General features: G+C 47.3%; 1 protein-coding gene across 1 annotated transcript; it reads right to left on the bottom strand.

Moving 5' to 3' along the window:
• Nucleotides 1-16,244: 16,244 nt before the first annotated feature.
• LOC119291082 (peroxidase A2-like) lies at nucleotides 16,245-18,264 on the bottom strand. Its single transcript, XM_037569799.1, has 4 exons — nucleotides 17,947-18,264; nucleotides 17,638-17,829; nucleotides 16,962-17,127; nucleotides 16,245-16,850 (listed from the first exon to the last, which is right to left on the bottom strand). Exons 1-4 carry the CDS (start codon nucleotides 18,175-18,177, stop codon nucleotides 16,429-16,431), a joined length of 1,011 nt encoding a protein of 336 aa, XP_037425696.1. The 5' UTR covers nucleotides 18,178-18,264; the 3' UTR covers nucleotides 16,245-16,428.
• Nucleotides 18,265-18,734: the final 470 nt, after the last annotated feature.

Raw genomic sequence — 18,734 nt, 5'->3', positions numbered from 1 at the left:
TTGGGAGGCCAGTTAATAGCCCCCGATAGTGTTCGGCGACAGTCGAGGTCAAGCCGTAAACACTTAGGCCATTGTTATGAATGGCCCATCGTTTAACACCGTCATCGGATCGCCGACCAGTTTACGCTTATTGTGACAGTCAATTTTCGGCTTTCTCCACTAAGGTGCTTAACCATGTGAGCTGGAAGCACAATCGCAGTGGTTCTCCCTTTGCACACCTAGCCGAACAAAGTGGAACATAGGAGGCAAGCGCAGGAGTCGGGCAACCCAACTATTGATCGAAGACACAATTCGAAACCGATGCATATATTACAATATCCGAGAATGTTTTTGCCAAATCTCTAAAGGTGTCCGACGTTGCACTATGAGACTTGTGCTGAAAACACACAAATAGTTTAAAAGTGCCATGGGCTCGAAAAGCCAAAAAACTTATTCAAAAGGTTAATGTCCGAACTATCAAGTGTTCGGTGCCAATCCGAAAATTGGACTTTAGAAAAAAAAAAGGTGCTTCTGTCGTGCTTTAACATGACACATCCTATCTCAAAACTTCAAGCGGGTCAGCCTACGGCTTCAACCTCCTATCCCGAAGGCGGAGTACTTCTTACTAGGCCAGTTTAGCAAACTAAACTCTAGTGGCTTTGAGAGAGAAATTAGGCTCCCCGGCTAGTGACCGCACACTTGTGTCGAAAAAAGGAGTGATAAATAATAATAAAATTTTTGCAACGACTAAGAAGAAAAACACTTATCATAAAACGGCTCATATAAATTTAAGAGCCCCCAAGTAACTTGGGTAAAAGAATGATTGCATGTACCGAAGTACTTATATCATATCTATGTTCAACCGAACTTTAAACGCGTCTTAACCGACCATCGGCTTCTCCCTCTTCGGTCAAGGACCGAAAAGTGTTATGTACTCCATCTGTCGAGAATATCGACGGTGTTTCCAATAACCAGGCAATCAGGTCATAAGGCTGTAATAGACAAAGCGCGCTCAGGGAACTTATGCTATATTACTGCGAAGAGTAAGAAGCATCTTCGAAGAAAATAGTACCCCCACCGATACCTTTCTTCGTTGCTCATTGTTATTATGAGACTTGTGCAATAGATTTTTTGTACTCATGAGTTCCGTTGTGTGCCGACCATGATTGAAAACAATAAGAGCACTAGCTTTCGGCTACACCCAGTCCGAGGTCCGGCTCGGGTGATGCAATCGTGACAATCGCAGAGGTGCTCCCTTTACTCCCTAGCCGAACAATCGGGAACGTAGGGGTAAGCACAGGAGCCAGGCAACCCAGCTTGCAAATCGCTTAAGTCAATATGGTGCATATTGTGGCGTAATACACGAACAAGGAACGAAGCCGTACAAGTATAACCATATGCAAGAGGAAAAAGCTTCATGAAGGAAGCCCCCAGGTAAACGGGGTATTTGAATTTGCGCGTCACAAACAAAGTTTGGACAATGAAATTTTTACAAGCAACTTTTTTCCAAAAAAGTATAATGCTTGGCCGAGCCGAACACAAGTAAAAAATTTAAAACTTTGAGCATGAAGACAACTTAGCTGGTTAATGTGTTCGGTATTGATGACGCGGTCTGAGCTTGATGCGGGACAAGGTTCCATCCCCCAAGCCGGTCCCGAGGTGGCAAAGCATAGAGCTCGGCACTCTGAAGTGGTGACATAGCACGGTCAATGCAGGACGGCAAGGTGATGCCGAAGTCCCCGGCATGGGGTAATGAAGTGTTGACGAAGCCCCCCGTCCAAACGAGGTGACGCCAAATGATATAGTCCGGCCGGATCATTTTCCTGTGCACAAAAAATAGTGCAAACCGGAGATAATAGTAATAATAATAAAAATAAAAAAATTCGTTGCATAACAAATAATTTATGCAAAGTGAGTAATAAAAGAAATATGGCCTGGCGCCAAAGTCAATGTCGATGCAGGGCGGCGGCATGATGCGGTAAAGGCATGGCAAGGCCTGAATTCATAGGTCGGTTCGAGTTCCGGATGCAGCGTTCGCCAGACTATGTACGGAAACTGACCGAACCACCATGCGACCTCGTTAATGCGGCCACCATTTGATAGACCTGCGTACATATGACGGACAAACCAGAGTAATAATTCATTGGAAAAAATGAACCCTAACAAGCAAAAAATACTAGGATTAATAGCACCTGGCTTATTTGTTGTAGCAATCCGAAGAAAGGTGATTCCCAAAATTGGGACTCGATCCGCACACCTATCGCCTAATGTGCGATAAAGCAACGGCATGGCGATGCTGGCAAAGGTTGGCTCGCCGAGGCAAAGCCCTCGGTCCAGCTAACGTGACGGAGCTGGTCGGCCAGCGACGCCGAAGTCTCCGGAGTAGGTTGATGAAGAGATGATGAAGCCCCCGGTCCAGCGATGCAGGTCATGACGATTTATCCTTCGCGATGCCGAACTATTGTTTGGCTGGCCGAGATGATGATCCGAAGAAATTGTGCTCGGCTCAACAAAGCGACGACGTGTCTAACGTAGGTCGGCCGCCGTGGAGTGATGTTGTCGGGCTGGTTTGACACCGGCGCGACGGTGAAGTTCGTATTGCAAGAATACTTTTAATACTACTAGGATGTGTTTGAGAATAAAACACAACACCCCATACGAAAACTTTCTTCAAAAAGGATGTCCGAGATCCCGTTCATAAAGAAGATGAATTCGGGTCAGATTCGTTCGCGCGCAGAAAACAGATCCAAAAAGTGATGCACTAATCGGAAGTTTCCCAGAGTTTCGACGGGCGGATCGAGCTGAATTTTTGGCAGGTGGTAGATATGGGAATTCCGCAGCAAATCAACGGTTGGATCCTCCAAAGGATATCCGAGCTAGATGCTGGATACCACGCCCTAAACTCGTCCAGATTCTCGTCCGAATTCAACAGGGCTCCGGTATATCGGAGATTGCCGGAGATTCCTCCATCGGAACTCGACGAAATTTTTGCAGGGTTGTTGTAGACTTAATTTCACATAATTCCACCTAAGTAATCGTTTAAGCGACACTCGAGGAGGCGGTGGCGGCGGATACAAGTTTGCTGTCCAGAAAAACAGCACGGTCGCCTGAGGGCAATGTTGACGTTGAGCCCCCGAGCTCCATGGATGACTTCTTCATGACCTTGACAAAGATCGGAGTTGGTGTTGATGAAGGCCTTCGTCCGAACATGACGATCGAAGGTAGGGCGCAGTCCTCGGTCAAGCCAAGGTGACCAGTCGAGCTGGTGATGAAGAAGCCGACGTCGCAGTTGACCTACAGTCGAGCCATTGATCCTTTCGCCGATCACACAGCGGAACTCTCAATGAAAGCACCAATGTCGGTGTCAAAACCGGCGGATCTCGGGTAGGGGGTCCCAAGCAATGCGTCTTAGGATCAATGGTAACAGGAGGCAAGGGACACAATGTTTACCCAGGTTCGGGCCCTCTTGATGGAGGTAAAACCCTACTCCTGCTTGATTAATATTGATGATATGGGTAGTACAAGAGTTGATCTACCACGAGATCAGAGAGGCTAAACCCTAGAAGCTAGCCTATGGTATGATTGTTGTTGTATATGTCTATTGACTAGCCTGGCCCCGGTTTATATAATGCACCAGAGGCCTAGGATAACAAGAGTCCTAGCCAAATACACCGGTGGGGGAGGAGTCCTTGTCTTGATTGCCAAGTCTTGTGGATTCTTCCTTGTATGCGGCAGCTGTCCAGACTGGCCCATGAGTATACGGCCATGGGGGTCCTCGGCCCAATCCAACTGATCGGGAGACGATGCGTTGAGTACCCCCTAGTCCAGGACACCGTCAAGGGGAAGATGAGGAAAGGGGAGGATTTTAACCCGAGCCAGGTCCTTTTGATACAGAGCTGGTGATGATATCTGGTGGCGGGAGGTCCCATGGCTCTCAAGCCATTGCTGATGGACTGATACATTGTCCTAAGACTCTCCCGCAGATCAAGAAGCGCCTAAGTAGTTCTGATCATGAGATAACGCCTCGTGCATGGCCCGCGGAGCTCACCGTGGCGGTTAGTTATACGGACTCTCTGACCTTTCCTCCATTACATTGTGTGTGCGTTCGTCGATGATTAAAATGCTAACGAGGAGTGCTGTGTTGCAGGCAGCGGTTGAGAAAGAGAGATTGAAGACCCAAGCGCTTTCGGAGGAGGCAAAAAGGGAGGCGGCAGAGAGGGAGAGGGAGAGGAAGGAGAGGACGGCTAAGCTGTTGGAGGAGGAGAGGAACCAGAATGAGGCGTCTCACCGGGCCCTATACGAGCTCATCGTGGTACATTTCTTGTGCACATTAACCCAATCATGCACGTAATGTTCGCATTACTAACTAATATGACTGACTCGTGAGAATCAAATGTGCAGACATGTGCGAGAAAAACGGTCAGACCCCTCCGCTGATGCCCCAGTTGCTCCGCGGCAACGGTGGGTTTGATTTGAACGGTCCTTAGTTACTACTATTCACATTTCAGTTTGAATCATGCTAACGAGACATTATTGGAAATGATCTTTTGTTCAGCATGGCTCCCGACAAGCATCGACCAATCCTTCCGCGTCTGCCAATGCCGGAACCCCGACCGTTCCTTCACCTCCGTCTGCCAATGGCGCAGCCCCGACCATTCCTACACCTCCGTGATAACGGTATTTTTCTTCTTATTTAGCATGTTTAGTCCATTTATGACATAGACATAATAAGATGAAGAAAATCAAGGAAGAGGAAGGAAAGAAGGAATAGGAAGAGAATAAGAAGAAGAAGAAGAAGAAGAAGAAGCTTCTTCTTCTTCTTCTTCTTCTTCTTCTTCTTCTTCTTCTTCTTCTTCTTCTTTTCTTCCTATTCCTTCTTTTCCTCCTCTTACTTGTTTTTATTCGTAAATGACATCATAACCTTGCTAACCTCATAAATGTCATACACTTAGCTTGTCATCCTCTAAAATGACACAATAAGCTTAATTAGGTCAAAAATGGCATAATTTGCTACGTTAGCTCAAAATGGCATTTTTTTCTTATTTAGCCTATTTAGTCCATTTATGACATAATTTAACCTATTTAGTCCACAAATGACATAATAAGATGAAGAAAATCAAGGAAGAGGAAGAAAAGAAGGAATAGGAAGAAAAGAAGAAGAAGAAGAAGAAGTTCTTCTTCTTCTTCTTCTTCTTCTTCTAGTCTTCTTCTCCTTCTACTTCTTCTTCTTCTTCTTCTAGTCTTCTTCTCCTCCTCCTCCTTCTTCTTCTTCTTCTAGTTTTCTTCCTCTTCTTATTCTAACTTTCTTGTTTCCCATTTTGCAGATTTAATTCACTATATGGAAGCTTGCATGGATGGAGTGCTTGTTTCTCTATTCTTCTTTTCGATTGTATCGAAGAATAATGTGGAACTTGTTATATGGATGCATGGAACAATGTGTTGGATGAACATTGTGATATTAGTGTAAGATGTATGGATGAAACTGTGTTTCTTATGTATGTATATATGTTGTCATGGATGGATCTATGTGTTGGATACATCATATGTATGATGTGCCTGTGAAAAAATATGTATATCTGTGTGTGAATTCCAGTGAAATTAAATGGATATAAATGAAAACAGGGGATATATAGACGGCAAAGGCATAGATCCTGGACGGCAAACTTCTTTACTACTAGAAATTAAATGAGAAGTAATGAACTTCTGAACTTTATTATACATAATTGTTATAGCTTTGAAGTCTTTTCTCAACTTCATTATACAAAGCATCTTGAAGTCTTTTCTGAACTTTATTATACATAATTGTTATAGCTTTGTATTTCTCTCTGATCTATCCGTTTGATTTGGCCAACTAGATTGATTTATCTTCAGTGGGAGAGGTGCTTTGTGATGGTTCAATCTTGTGGTGCTCTATCCCAGTGACAGAAAGGGACAAGACATGTATTTGTATTGTTGCCATTAAGGGTAATACGACGGAGTTTATTCATATTGATTGGGTTTACTTTGTCTACATCATGTCATCTTACTTAAGGCGTTACTCTGTTTTATACTTAATATCCTAGATGCATGCTGGATATATAGCGGTTGATGGGTGGAGTAATAGTAGTAGATGCAGGCATGAGTCGGTCTACTTGTCTCATATGTGATGCCTATATACATAATCATTGCCTTGAATATCGTCATACTATGCGCTTTTCTATCAATTGTCCAACAATAATTTGTTCACCCACCGTGAGAAGCCTCTAGTGAAAAATATGGCCCCTGGGTCTACTTTTATCATATATAAAAACACAAAATTTTATTTCTTTTTTTTGTTTTGCAATTTACTTTACTATCTACCACTACGAGATTTAATCCTTGCAAGTAACCGCCAAGACAACCCTCTTGTCTGCGTTGGGTGCAAGTATTTGCTTTTGTGTGTGCAGGCGTTGTTCACGAGGCTTTGCGTGATTCTCCTACTGGATTGATAACCTTGGTTCTTAACTGAGGGAAATACTTATCTCTACTGTACTACATCTCCTCTCCTCTTTGAGAAAAATCCTAACACAACTCACAAGTAGTAGTACACCGGCGTTGCGTAGGCTGTGGCCTTCGTGGGAACCAAGCGGCGGTGGACCCTCGTGTTCTACTCTCCTTGATGACGGTGGCGGATGCGGAGGCGCCACCACCGAATCGTCGCTCTTCGCGCACCCGACTTTTGTCTCTGCCTGCATGGCGCGGCCGCAGACACAGGCAGCGCGGTATGGCGCGACATTGTTGACGGCAGCGATGACGCCCGTGCTGCCATGCTCACCGCCGTGTCGACGTGGAGCAATTGGCCACTCCTCATCGGATGGGTCTGGAGCAACGAGTTGTTGAACCATGCATCGGCTTGGAGGGGCAACTTGCTCCGGCGGGTCAAGCGCAAGAGGTGGAGCAGCGAGCTTCCTCGCTCATATCCGGACGGCTCGGCGGGCCACCCAGTCGGCTTGTATGCTGGAAAACTACTCTTCGTAATCCATCAGAAGAATGGTGAAGGAGGAGATGGGGGGAGCGACGGAGGGTTGTGGTTTTTGCCCGGCGTCTGGCCTCATTTAAATAGAGGGCAGACGCGAGGAGCTCGGCCGTTGTTGCGTTTAATGTCAGCCCGCTCATGAACGGACGTTGTTGGAAATATGCCCTAGAGGCAATAATAAATTGGTTATTATTATTATTTCCTTGTTCATGATAATCATTTATTATCCATGCTATAATTGTATTGATAGGAAACTCAGATAAATGTGTGGGTACATAGACAACACCATGTCCCTAGTAAGCCTCTAGTTGACTAGCTCGTTGATCAATAGATGGTTACGGTTTCCTGACCAGGGACATTGGATGTCGTTGATAACGAGATCACATCATTAGGAGAATGATGTGATGGACAAGACCCAATCCTAAGCCTAGCACAAAGATCATGTAGTTCGTATGCTAAAGCTTTTCTAATGTCAAGTATCATTTCCTTAGACCATGAGATTGTGCAACTACCGGATACCGTAGGAATGCTTTGGGTGTACCAAATGTCACAACGTAACTGGGTGGCTATAAAGGTGCACTACAGGTATCTCCGAAAGTGTCTGTTGGGTTGGCACGAATCGAGACTGGGATTTGTCACTCCGTGTAAACGGAGAGGTATCTCTGGGCCCACTCGATAGGACATCATCATAATGTGCACAATGTGACCAAGGGGTTGATCACGGGATGATGTGTTACGGAACGAGTAAAGAGACTTGCCGGTAACGAGATTGAACAAGGTATCGGCATACCGACGATCGAATCTCGGGCAAGTACAATACCTCTAGACAAAGGGAATTGTATACGGGATCGATTGAGTCCTTGACATCGTGGTTCATCCGGTGAGATCATCGTGGAACATGTGGGAGCCAACATGGGTATCCAGATCCTGTTGTTGGTTATTGACCGGAGAACGTCTCGGTCATGTCTGCATGGTTCCCGAACCCGTAGGGTCTACACACTTAAGGTTTGATGATGCTAGGGTTATAAAGGAAGTTTGTATGTGGTTACTGAATGTTGTTCGGAGTCCCAGATGAGATCCCGGATGTCACGAGGAGTTCCGAAATAGTCCGGAGGTAAAGATTTATATATGGGAAGTCCTGTTTTGGCCACCAGAAAAGTTTCGGGTTTTATCGGTAACGTACCGGGACCACCGGGAGGGTCCCGGGGGTCCACCAAGTGGGGCCACCGGCCCCGGAGGGCTGCCTGGGCCAAGTGTGGGAAGGGGACCAGCCCCAGGTGGGCTGGTGCGCCCCCCCACAAGGGCCCAAGGCGCCTAGGGTTTGGGGGAGGGGGCACACCCACCTAACTTGGGGGGCAAGTTTCCCCTCTCCCCCCCTTGGCCGCACCCTAGATGGGTTTTGGGCTGGCCGCCGCCCCTAGGGGTTGAACCCTAGGTGGGGGCGCAGCCCTCCCTCTCCCCCTATATATACTTGAGGACTTTGGGGCTGCCAACATATGAGTTTCACCTCTCCCTGGCGCAGCCCTACCTCTCTCCCTCCTCTTCTCCCGCGGTGCTTGGCGAAGCCCTGCAGGATTGCCACGCTCCTCCATCACCACCACGCCGTTGTGCTGCTGCTGGATGGAGTCTTCCTCAACATCTCCCTCTCTCCTTGCTGGATCAAGGCATGGGAGACGTCACCGGGCTGTAGGTGTGTTGAACGCGGAGGTGCCGTCCATTCGGCACTAGGATCTCCGGTGATTTGGATCACGACGAGTACGAATCCTTCAACCCCGCTCTCTTGAACGCTTCCGCTTAGCAATCTACAAGGGTATGTGGATGCACTCTCCTTCCCCTCGTTGCTGGTTTCTCCATAGATAGATCTTGGTGACACGTAGGAAAATTTTGAATTTCTGCTACATTTCCCAATAGTGGTATCAGAGCTAGGTCTATGCGTAGATTCTTTGCACGAGTAGAACACAAAGTAGTTGTGGGCGTTGATTTTGTTCAATATGCTTACCGTTACTAGTCCAATCTTGATTCGGCGGCATTGTGGGATGAAGCGGCCCGGACCGACCTTACACGTACACTTACGTGAGACAGGTTCCACCGACTGACATGCACTTGTTGCATAAGGTGGCTAGCGGGTGCCAGTCTCTCCCACTTTAGTTGGATTGGATTCGATGAAAAGGGTCCTTATGAAGGGTAAATAGCAATTGACATATCACGTTGTGGTTTTTGCGTAGGTAAGAAACGTTCTTGCTAGAAACCCATAGCAGCCACGTAAAACATCAAACAACAATTAGAGGATGTCTAACTTGTTTTTGCAGGGTATGCTATGTGATGTGATATGGCCAAGAAGAATGTGATGAATGATATGTGATGTATGAGATTGATCATGTTCTTGTAATAGGAATCATGACTTGCATGTCGATGAGTATGACAACCGGCAGGAGCCATAGGAGTTGTCTTTATTTATTGTATGACCTGCGTGTCATTAAAAAACGCCATGTAATTACTTTACTTTATTGCTAACCGGTAGCCATAGTAGTAGAAGTAATTGTTGGCGAGACAACTTCATGAAGACACGATGATGGAGATCATGGTGTCATGCTGGTGACGATGATGATCATGGAGCCCCGAAGATGGAGATCAAAAGGAGCAAAATGATATTGGCCATATCATGTCACTTTTTGATTGCATGTGATGTTTATCATGTTTATACATCTTATTTGCTTAGAACGACGGTAGTAAATAAGATGATCCCTCATTAAAATTTCAAGAAAGTGTTCCCCCTAACTGTGCACCGTTGCGATAGTTCGTCGTTTCGAAGCACCACGTGATGATCGGGTGTGATAGATTCTTACATTCACATACAACGGGTGTAAGCCAGATTTACACATGCGAAACACTTAGGTTAACTTGACGAGCCTAGCATGTACAGATATGGCCTCGGAACACAAGAGACCGAAAGGTCGAGCATGAGTCGTATGGAGGATACGATCAACATGAAGATGTTCACCGATGATGACTAGTCTGTCTCACGTGATGATCGGACACGGCCTAGTTGACTCGGATCATGTAATCACTTAGATGACTAGAGGGATGTCTATCTGAGTGGGAGTTCATGAGATGAACTTAATTATCCTGAACATAGTCAAAAGATCTTTGCAAATTATGTCGTAAGCTCGCGCTTTAGTTCCACTATTTAGATATGTTCCTAGAGAAAATATAGTTGAAAGTTGACAGTAGCGATTATGGGGACAGTAGAAAGCTTATGTCCTTAATGCACCGCTCAGTGTGCTGAACCTCAAACGTCGTCTGTGGATGTTGCGAACATCGGACATGCACGTTTTGATAACTACGTGATAGTTCAGTTAAACGGTTTAGAGTTGAGGCACCAAAGACGTTTTCGAAACGTCGCGGAACATATGAGATGTTTCGAGGGCTGAAATTGGGATTTCAGGCTCGTGCCCACGTCAAGAGGTATAAGACCTTCGACGATTTTCTTAGCCTGCAAACTAAGGGAGAAAAGCTCAATCGTTGAGCTTGTGCTCAGATTGTCCGAGTGCAACAATCACTTGAATCGAGTGGGAGTTGATCTTCCAGATGAGATAGTGATGTTTCTCCAAAGTCATTGCCACCAAGCTGCTAGAGCTTCGTGATGGACTATAACATATCAGGGATAGATATGATGATCCTTGAGGTATTCACGATGTTTGACACTGCGAAAGTAGAAATCAAGAAGGAGCATCAATTGTTGATGGTTGGTGAAACCACTAGTTTCAAGAAGGGCAAGGGCAAGAAGGGATACTTCATGAAACGGCAAATCAGCTGCTGCTCCAGTGAAGAAACCCAAGGTTGAACCTAAACCCGAGACTAAGTGCTTCTGTAATAAGGGGAACAGCCACTGGAACAGGATTACCCTAGATACTTGGTAGATAAGAAGGCTGGCAAGGTCGATAGAAGTATATTGGATATACATTATGTTAATGTGTACTTTACTAGTACTCCTAGTAGCACCAGGGTATTAGATACCGGTTCGGTTGCTAAGTGTTAGTAACTCGAAATAAAAGCTACGGAATAAACGGAGACTAGCTAAAGGTGAGCTGACGATATGTGTTGGAAGTGTTTCCAAGGTTGATGTGATCAAGCATCGCACGCTCCCTCTACCATCGAGATTGGTGTTAAAATAATTGTTATTTGGTGTTTGCGTTGAGCATAGACATGACTGGATTATGTCTATCGCAATACGGTTATTCATTTAAGGAGAATAATGGTTACTCTGTTTATTTGAATAATACCTTCAATGGTATTGCACCTAAAAGGAATGGTTTATTGAATCTTGATCGTAGTGATACACATTTTCATGCCAAAAGATATAAGATAGTAATGATAGTACCACTTACTTGTGGCACTGTCATGTAAGTCATATTGGTGTAAAACGCATGAAGAAGCTCCATGTTGATGGATCTTTGGACTCACTCATTTTTGAAAAGTTTGAGACATGCGAACCATGTCTATTGGTATATATGCATGAAGAAACTCCATGCAGATGGATCGTTTGGACTCACTTGATTTTGAATCACTTGAGATATGCAAATCATACCACATGGGCAAGATGACTGAAAAGCCTCGGTTTCAGTAAGATGGAACAAGATAGCAACTTGTTGGAAGTAACACATTTTGATGTATGCAGTCCAATGAGTGTTGAGGCATGCAGTGAATATCGTTATGTTCTTACTTCATAGATGATTCGAGTAGATGTTGAGTATATTTACTTGATGAAACACAAGTCTGAATTATTGAATGGTTCAAGTAATTTCAGAGTGAAGTTAAAGATCATCGTGACAAGAGGACAAAATGTCTATGATATGATCATAGAGATGAGTATCTGAGTTACGAGCTTTGGCACGCAATTAAGACATTGTGGAAATTGTTTCACAATTAATACCGCATGGAACACCATAGTGTGATGGTGTGTCCGAACATCATAGTTGCACCCTATTGGATATGGTGCGTACCATGATGTCTCTTATCGAATTACCACTATCGTTCATGGGTTAGGCATTAGAGACAACCGCACTCACTTTAATAGGGCACCACGTAATTCCGTTGAGAGGACACCGTTTGAACTATGGTTTGGAGAAACCTAAGTTGTCGTTTCTTGAAAGTTTGGGGCTGCGACGCTTATGTGAAAAGTTTCATCGTGATAAGCTCGAACCCAAAACGGATAAATACATCTTCATAGGATACCCAAAATGGGTGGGTATACCTCCTATCTCAGATCCGGAAGCAAGAGTAATTATTTCTAGAAACGGGTCCTTTCTCGAGGAAAAGTTTCTCTCGAAAGAATTGAGTGGGAGGATGGTGGAGACTTGATATGGTTATTGAACCGTCACTACAATTAGTGTGTAGCAGGGCACAGGAAGTTGTTCCTGTGGCACCTACACAAATTGAAGTAGAAACTTATGATAGTGATCATGAAACTTCAGATCAAGTCACTACCGTACCTCGCAGGGTGACGAGGATGCGTACTACTTCAGAATGGTACAATAATCCTGTCTTGAAGGTCATGTTGCTAGACAACAATGAACCTACGAGCTATGGAGAAGCAATGGTGGGCCCATATTCCAACAAATGGTTAGAAGCCATGAAATCCGAGATAGGATCCATGTATCAGAACAAAGCATGGACTTTGATGGACTTGCCCGTTGATCAGCAAGCCATTGAGATAAATGGATCTTTAAGAAGAAGACGGACGTGAACGGTAATGTCACCATCTGTGAAGCTCGACTTGTGATGAAGAGTTTTTCACAAGTTCAAGGAGTTGACTACGATGAGATTTTCTCATCCGTAGCGATGCTTAAGTTCGTCGGAATCATGTTAGCATTAGCTGCAATTATGAAAACAACCAATTGGATGTCAAAACGAGTTTCCTTACCAGGTTTCGTAAGGAAAGGTTGTATGTGATACAATCAGAAAGGTTTGTCGATCCTAAGGATGCTAAAAGGTATGCTAGCTCCAGCGATCCTTCTAAGGACTGGAGTAAAGCATCTCGGAGTTGTACGCTTTGATGGAATGATCAAAGATTTTGGGTTTGTACAAAGTTTATGAGAAACTTGTATTTCCAAAGAAGTGAGTGGGAGCACTATAGAATTTCTGATAAGTATATGTTGTTGACATATTGTTGATCAGAAATGATGTAGAATTTCTGGAAAGCATATAGGGTTATTTGAAAAGTGTTTTTCAATGGAAAAACTGGATTAAGCTACTTGAACATTGAGCATCAAGATCTATGAGGATAGATCAAAAAACGCTAAATGGTACTTTCAAATGAGCACATACCTTGACATGATCTTGAAGGTGTTCAAGATGGATCAGTCAAAGAAGGAGTTCTTGCCTAAGTTGTAAGGTATGAAGTTAAGAGTTAAAGCTCGACCATGGCAGAAGAGAGAGAAAGGACGAAGGTCGTCCCCTATGCTTCAGACGTAGGCTCTATAGTATGATATGCTGTGTACCGCACCGGAAGTGTGCCTTGCCATGAGTCAGTCAAGGGGTACAAGAATGATCCAGGAATGGATCATTGGACAATGGTCAAAATTGTCCTTGGAGTAAATAAGGACATGTTTCTCAATTATGGAGGTGATAAAGAGTTCGGAGTAAAAGGTTACGTCGATGCAAGCTTTAACACCTATCCGAATGACTCTGAGTAGCAAACCGGATACGTATAGTGGGGCAACCATTTGGAATAGCTCTAAGTGGAGCGTGGAAAGCAGCATTTACAATATGACCTAGAGAATTGCGAAGTACATACGGATCTGAATGTTGCAGACCTGTTGACTAAAACCTCTCTCACAAGCAAAACATGACCAAACCCCAGAACTCATTGAGTCTTAATCACATGGTGATGTGAACTAGTTTAGTGACACTAGTAAACTCTTTGGATGTTGGTCACATGGCGATGTGACCTGTCAATGTTAATCACATGGCGATGTGAACTAGATTATTGGCTCTAGTGCAAGTGGGAGACTATTGGAAATATGCCCTAGAGGCAATAATAAATTGGTTATTATTATTATTTCCTTGTTCATGATAATCCTTTATTATCCATGCTATAATTGTATTGATAGAAAACTCAGATACATGTGTGGGTACATAGACAACACCATGTCCCTAGTAAGCCTCTAGTTGACTAGCTCGTTGATCAATAGATGGTTACAGTTTCCTGACCATGGACATTGGATGTCGTTGATAACGGGATCACATCATTAGGAGAATGATGTGATGGACAAGACCCAATCCTAAGCCTAGCACAAAGATCGTGTAGTTCATATGCTAAAGCTTTTCTAATGTCAAGTATCATTTCCTTAGACCATGAGATTGTGCAACTCCTGGATACCGTAGGAATGCTTTGGGTGTACCAAACATCACAATGTAAATGGGTGGCTATAAAGGTGCACTACAGGTATCTCCGAAAGTGTCTCTTGGGTTGGCACAAATCGAGACTGGGATTTGTCACTCCGTGTAAACGGAGAGGTATCTCTGGGCCCACTCGGTAGGACATCATTATAATGTGCATAATGTGACCAAGGGGTTGATCACAGGATGATGTGTTACAAAACGAGTAAAGAGACTTGCCGGTAACGAGATTGAACAAGGTATCGGCATACCGACGATCAAATCTCGGGCAAGTACAATACCGCTAGACAAAGGGAATTGTATACGGGATCGATTGAGTCCTTGACATCGTGGTTCATCCGATGAGATCATCGTGGAACATGTGGGAGCCAACATGGCTATCCAGATCTCGCTGTTGGTTATTGACCGGAGAACGTCTCGGTCATGTCTGCATGGTTCCCGAACCCGTAAAGTCTACACACTTAAGGTTCGATGACGCTAGGGTTATAAAGGAAGTTTGTATGTGGTTACCGAATGTTGTTCGGAGTCCCAGATGAGATCCCGGACGTCACGAGGAGTTCCGGAATAGTCCGGAGGTAAAGATTTATATATGGGAAGTCCTGTTTTGGCCACCGGAAAAGTTTCGGGTTTTATCGGTAACGTACCGGGACCACCGGGAGGGTCCCGGGGGTCCACCAAGTGGGGCCACCGGCCCCGGAGGGCTTCCTGGGCCAAGTGTGGGAAGGGGACCAGCCCCAGGTGGGCTGGTGCGCCCCCCACAAGGGTCCAAGGCGCCTAGGGTTTGGGGGAGGGGGCGCACCCACCTAACTTGGGGGGCAAGTTTCCCCTCTCCCCCCCCCCTTGGCCGCACCCTAGATGGGTTTTGGGCTGGCCGCCGCCCCTAGGGGTGGAACCCTAGGTGGGGGCGCAGCCCTCCCTCTCCCCCTATATATATTTGAGGACTTTGGGGCTGCCAACATATGAGTTTCACCTCTCCCTGGCGCAGCCCTACCTCTCTCCCTCCTCTTCTCCCGCGGTGCTTGGCAAAGCCCTGCAGGATTGCCACGCTCCTCCATCACCACCACGTCGTTGTGCTGTTGCTGGATGGAGTCTTCCTCAACCTCTCCCTCTCTCCTTGCTGGATCAAGGCATGGGAGACGTCACCGGGCTGTACGTGTGTTGAACGCGGAGGTGCCGTCCGTTCGGCACTAGGATCTCCGGTGACTTGGATCACGACGAGTACGACTCCTTCAACCCCGTTCTCTTGAACGCTTTCGCTTAGCGATCTACAAGGGTATGTAGATGCACTCTCCTTCCCCTCGTTGCTGGTTTCTCCATAGATAGATCTTGATGACACGTAGGAAAATTTTGAATTTCTGCTACGTTCCCCAACAGACGTGTGGACGGAGTAGGTTTCTCGGCTTCCACGCGGGGTTAATGGAGGCGTATGAATACAACGAGGAGGCGTGTTGAGCCGAACGTGCAGCGGGCGGCGCACTCGACCGGCGAGCCGCTTCGATGGCGGAGGCAGTGAGACATCGCGTCCGCCCTGAGCTGCCTTCAATGCAGAGCGGCACGCTCTATAGCAGCATGAATGCGGGCAGCTGGCGCCAGAAGGGATGCGCGCGCGGGAGGTGGAGGGGTTTTTGATGGGCCAGGACGGTCAGAAGCGGGCTTGTGGTCGGTCCGGACTCCCGCAAACTTTCTCCACTTTTGTCTCCGGTTTGTGAGAGAAATCACGTCCGGACCGTCCCGTGAACCGATACAGGTCAGCATTGGATGTCTTCCATGATACGGACAACGCGGTTCGGACGGTTGCGAGAAGTTTATGGGTAGGCGTGGAAGATGCCCTTAGCTTGCATAGCAGTTAGCTATAAATATGCAATACTTGTTAATACAAGACCCATGTTAGTATCTCGGGCGTAAATCACATACAAATTCATAAACTGAAGTATTGTTTACAATAGACTTTTCGAATAAACTAAAGATGTTCAACAATGTAGTACGTACATGCTTGCATGCATGACAGAGATGTACATGGTACAAGCTAAGCCACGCTTCCTCACTCGGTAACTCTAGCTTCCATTGACTCTCCTGCAGTTCCTCCGAACCTCACCCTGCGCACCCGTGAGCGGCTTGATGTTCCCCATGTTGATCATGGCCGCGGCAAAGCTCCTGAAGAAAGCCTTCTCGTCGCTCGCGAACCGGCCGACGATCGCCGCCGTGGGCGCGCCGGGCGCCGCGAGCAGCTCCTGGTCGGACTGGAGGAACCCGCGGTTGCCCTGGAGGTTGGTGAAGTAGTTCTTGTCGAAGGCGTCGGGCGTGGTCGGGTCGAGGTCGTTGAGCGCCGACCTGTTCCCGTGCCGCCGCGGGCAGCTCCCGGCGAGCTGCGCCCGGTAGCCCACGTCCAGCGTCGGGTCCGGCATGCCCGTCTTGCTGAAGTTGTAGAGCCGATCCGTCACGAACTGGCACTGTGCGCGCCCGAACGTGTGCGCGCCTGCAATCCACGATCCAAACAAGATCCCGGATTAACCACGGAGCACGTCGAGTTCGACGGATAGGATGGTGATGAACTGATGATCGAGAAGTTTGGGTTTTAACTACGTACCTGAGAGGGCGACGAGGTCGGTGTCGTCGAGGCCGACGGCGGCGAACTTGCGCTGGAGCATGGTGAGGTTGTTGCGGGGGCTCGGGAGGAGGCTGTTGGCGGCGGTGAGGTTGGCCGTGGTGCCGTCGCGCCGGCCGAGCGGGACGCGCCACCGGGGGCCTCCGGACTGCATGCATGCGCGCATGGGAACAAACGCGCGTGAGCAACGAGTGGGACGTTCGTCGTGCATGTGACCATGCTTGTTGGATTAAAGAGAGGCACGAAGTGAAGGTTGGTGTGATCGATCCACAGCCGGTGCGATGTAGACTTCGCTATATCCCCACCTCGTACTAGCTAGCCTCTGTCTTTTACGGGTTTTGATTGATATGGAACCACGTGCCAGCCCGCTTTACAACTAGCAACATACTTCAGGCAATGATGCTGTCGATCTCTCCAGTCTACGTAAGCCATGGTTTGCATGCAGCTCAATTATTTTGCACCGACGGTTTCTGAATTATTGCCACAGGCTCGGGCATATATGAGCTAGGCTATACCTACTGCACCTTTTAGCTGGTACCTTGCCAGCCACATTGCCACATTGGCAGCGCCTGGCCCGTGAACAACGATGCTGCTTTTCTCAAGTTAATTCGATGGAGCTGATGAATGTGAGCAGTGAAAAGAACTTGTATGCACGCACCAGTTCGACGGAGACCTTGGCGGCGATGGCGAGGACGTCGGCGCAGGAGACGACGCCGGGGCAGGCCTTCTCGAGCGCCGCCTTGACGTCGTCCACCACCGTGAACCCGCGCGCCGAGTTGTTGTTCGGCTTGGCGTACTTCTCCGACACGATGCTCGTGCTGTTGTCCAGCAGAATCGACCCGTCGCACCCCTGAAAACACACGCGCGCGCAAAGATGGGTGCGTCAAAACTCAAAACCTTGGACGAAGCACGGCCCAGACCAACGCCGAAAGGTTTGCATGGAGCATGCATGCAGCTGGTGGTTTACTTGGACGAAGCAATCGTGGAAGTGGAGGCGCGTGAGGCTGGCGTAGATGCGCGCGTCGGCCTTGTGCGCCTCCCTCAGCACCCGCCGCACGATCTTGTGGACGCCGGGGCAGGACCCGTCGTAGAACTTGTCGTCCAGCTGCGCCGCGCCGCCGCGGACGCCGAGGCCGAGCGCGACGGCGGCGGCCAGGAGGACGGCGCACGCACCACCGTAATGGGCGCCACGAACCATCTTTGCCTGCCTTGGTAAACTCTGTCGGCGAGCACGTCGTACGTGTTTGCGGGGCTCACTGTGTGTGCATGTGCCGACTAGGTGGTTCACGGCGGGTTTGAGGAGTCCCACGAGCTGAAGAGCACGGGCTTTATAGCTAGGCCTGGTGCTCACGGACACGGAGAGGCCCTTTGCTTGGATCCGAAGGATGGCTCAATCAATCATTTGCCGTTCATTGGAGTCCGTCAAGGCGTCGTTTTCAGAGGCCAGTTCACGCAGGTGGGGTATGCCTATTTGCCAACAAAACCACTTTGCATGCATGCAGCAAGCCCGGTTTACTATCGACGCGCCTGAATTTTAACCTGGCAATAATACGGTGCCAACAAAGGGAATGGCTACTGAATTTGTTTTTTGGGTCAGTCAATTTGATCCCAACCGTTGAATGAAAAAGTAACGGTTAGATCACCTTCTTCTACTTCCCTCATGAAGAAAACTGGTCATCATCTTCCTCCACACAATCTCAAGCTGTTCTTCCTCCGCCCGCGGCCACCGGCGCTCCCGTGACCGCCTCCCCCCCC

Source organism: Triticum dicoccoides, chromosome 4B, assembly GCF_002162155.2.
Source record: "Triticum dicoccoides isolate Atlit2015 ecotype Zavitan chromosome 4B, WEW_v2.0, whole genome shotgun sequence".
NCBI lineage: Eukaryota > Viridiplantae > Streptophyta > Magnoliopsida > Poales > Poaceae > Triticum > Triticum dicoccoides.
The sequence above is the reverse complement of the archived record's forward strand: the minus strand, read 5'-3'. Positions and strand labels throughout refer to the sequence as shown.

Excerpts from the sequence above, each read along its gene's own strand:
- LOC119291082 (XM_037569799.1), bottom strand. The coding sequence starts at position 18,177 with ATGGTTCGTGGCGCCCATTACGGTGGTGCGTGCGCCGTCCTCCTGGCC. Across the intron at positions 17,830-17,946 it reads TCCACGATTGCTTCGTCCAA|GGGTGCGACGGGTCGATTCT; the intron begins GTAAACCACCAG and ends GTGTGTTTTCAG. Across the intron at positions 16,851-16,961 it reads CGACCTCGTCGCCCTCTCAG|GCGCGCACACGTTCGGGCGC; the intron begins GTACGTAGTTAA and ends CGTGGATTGCAG.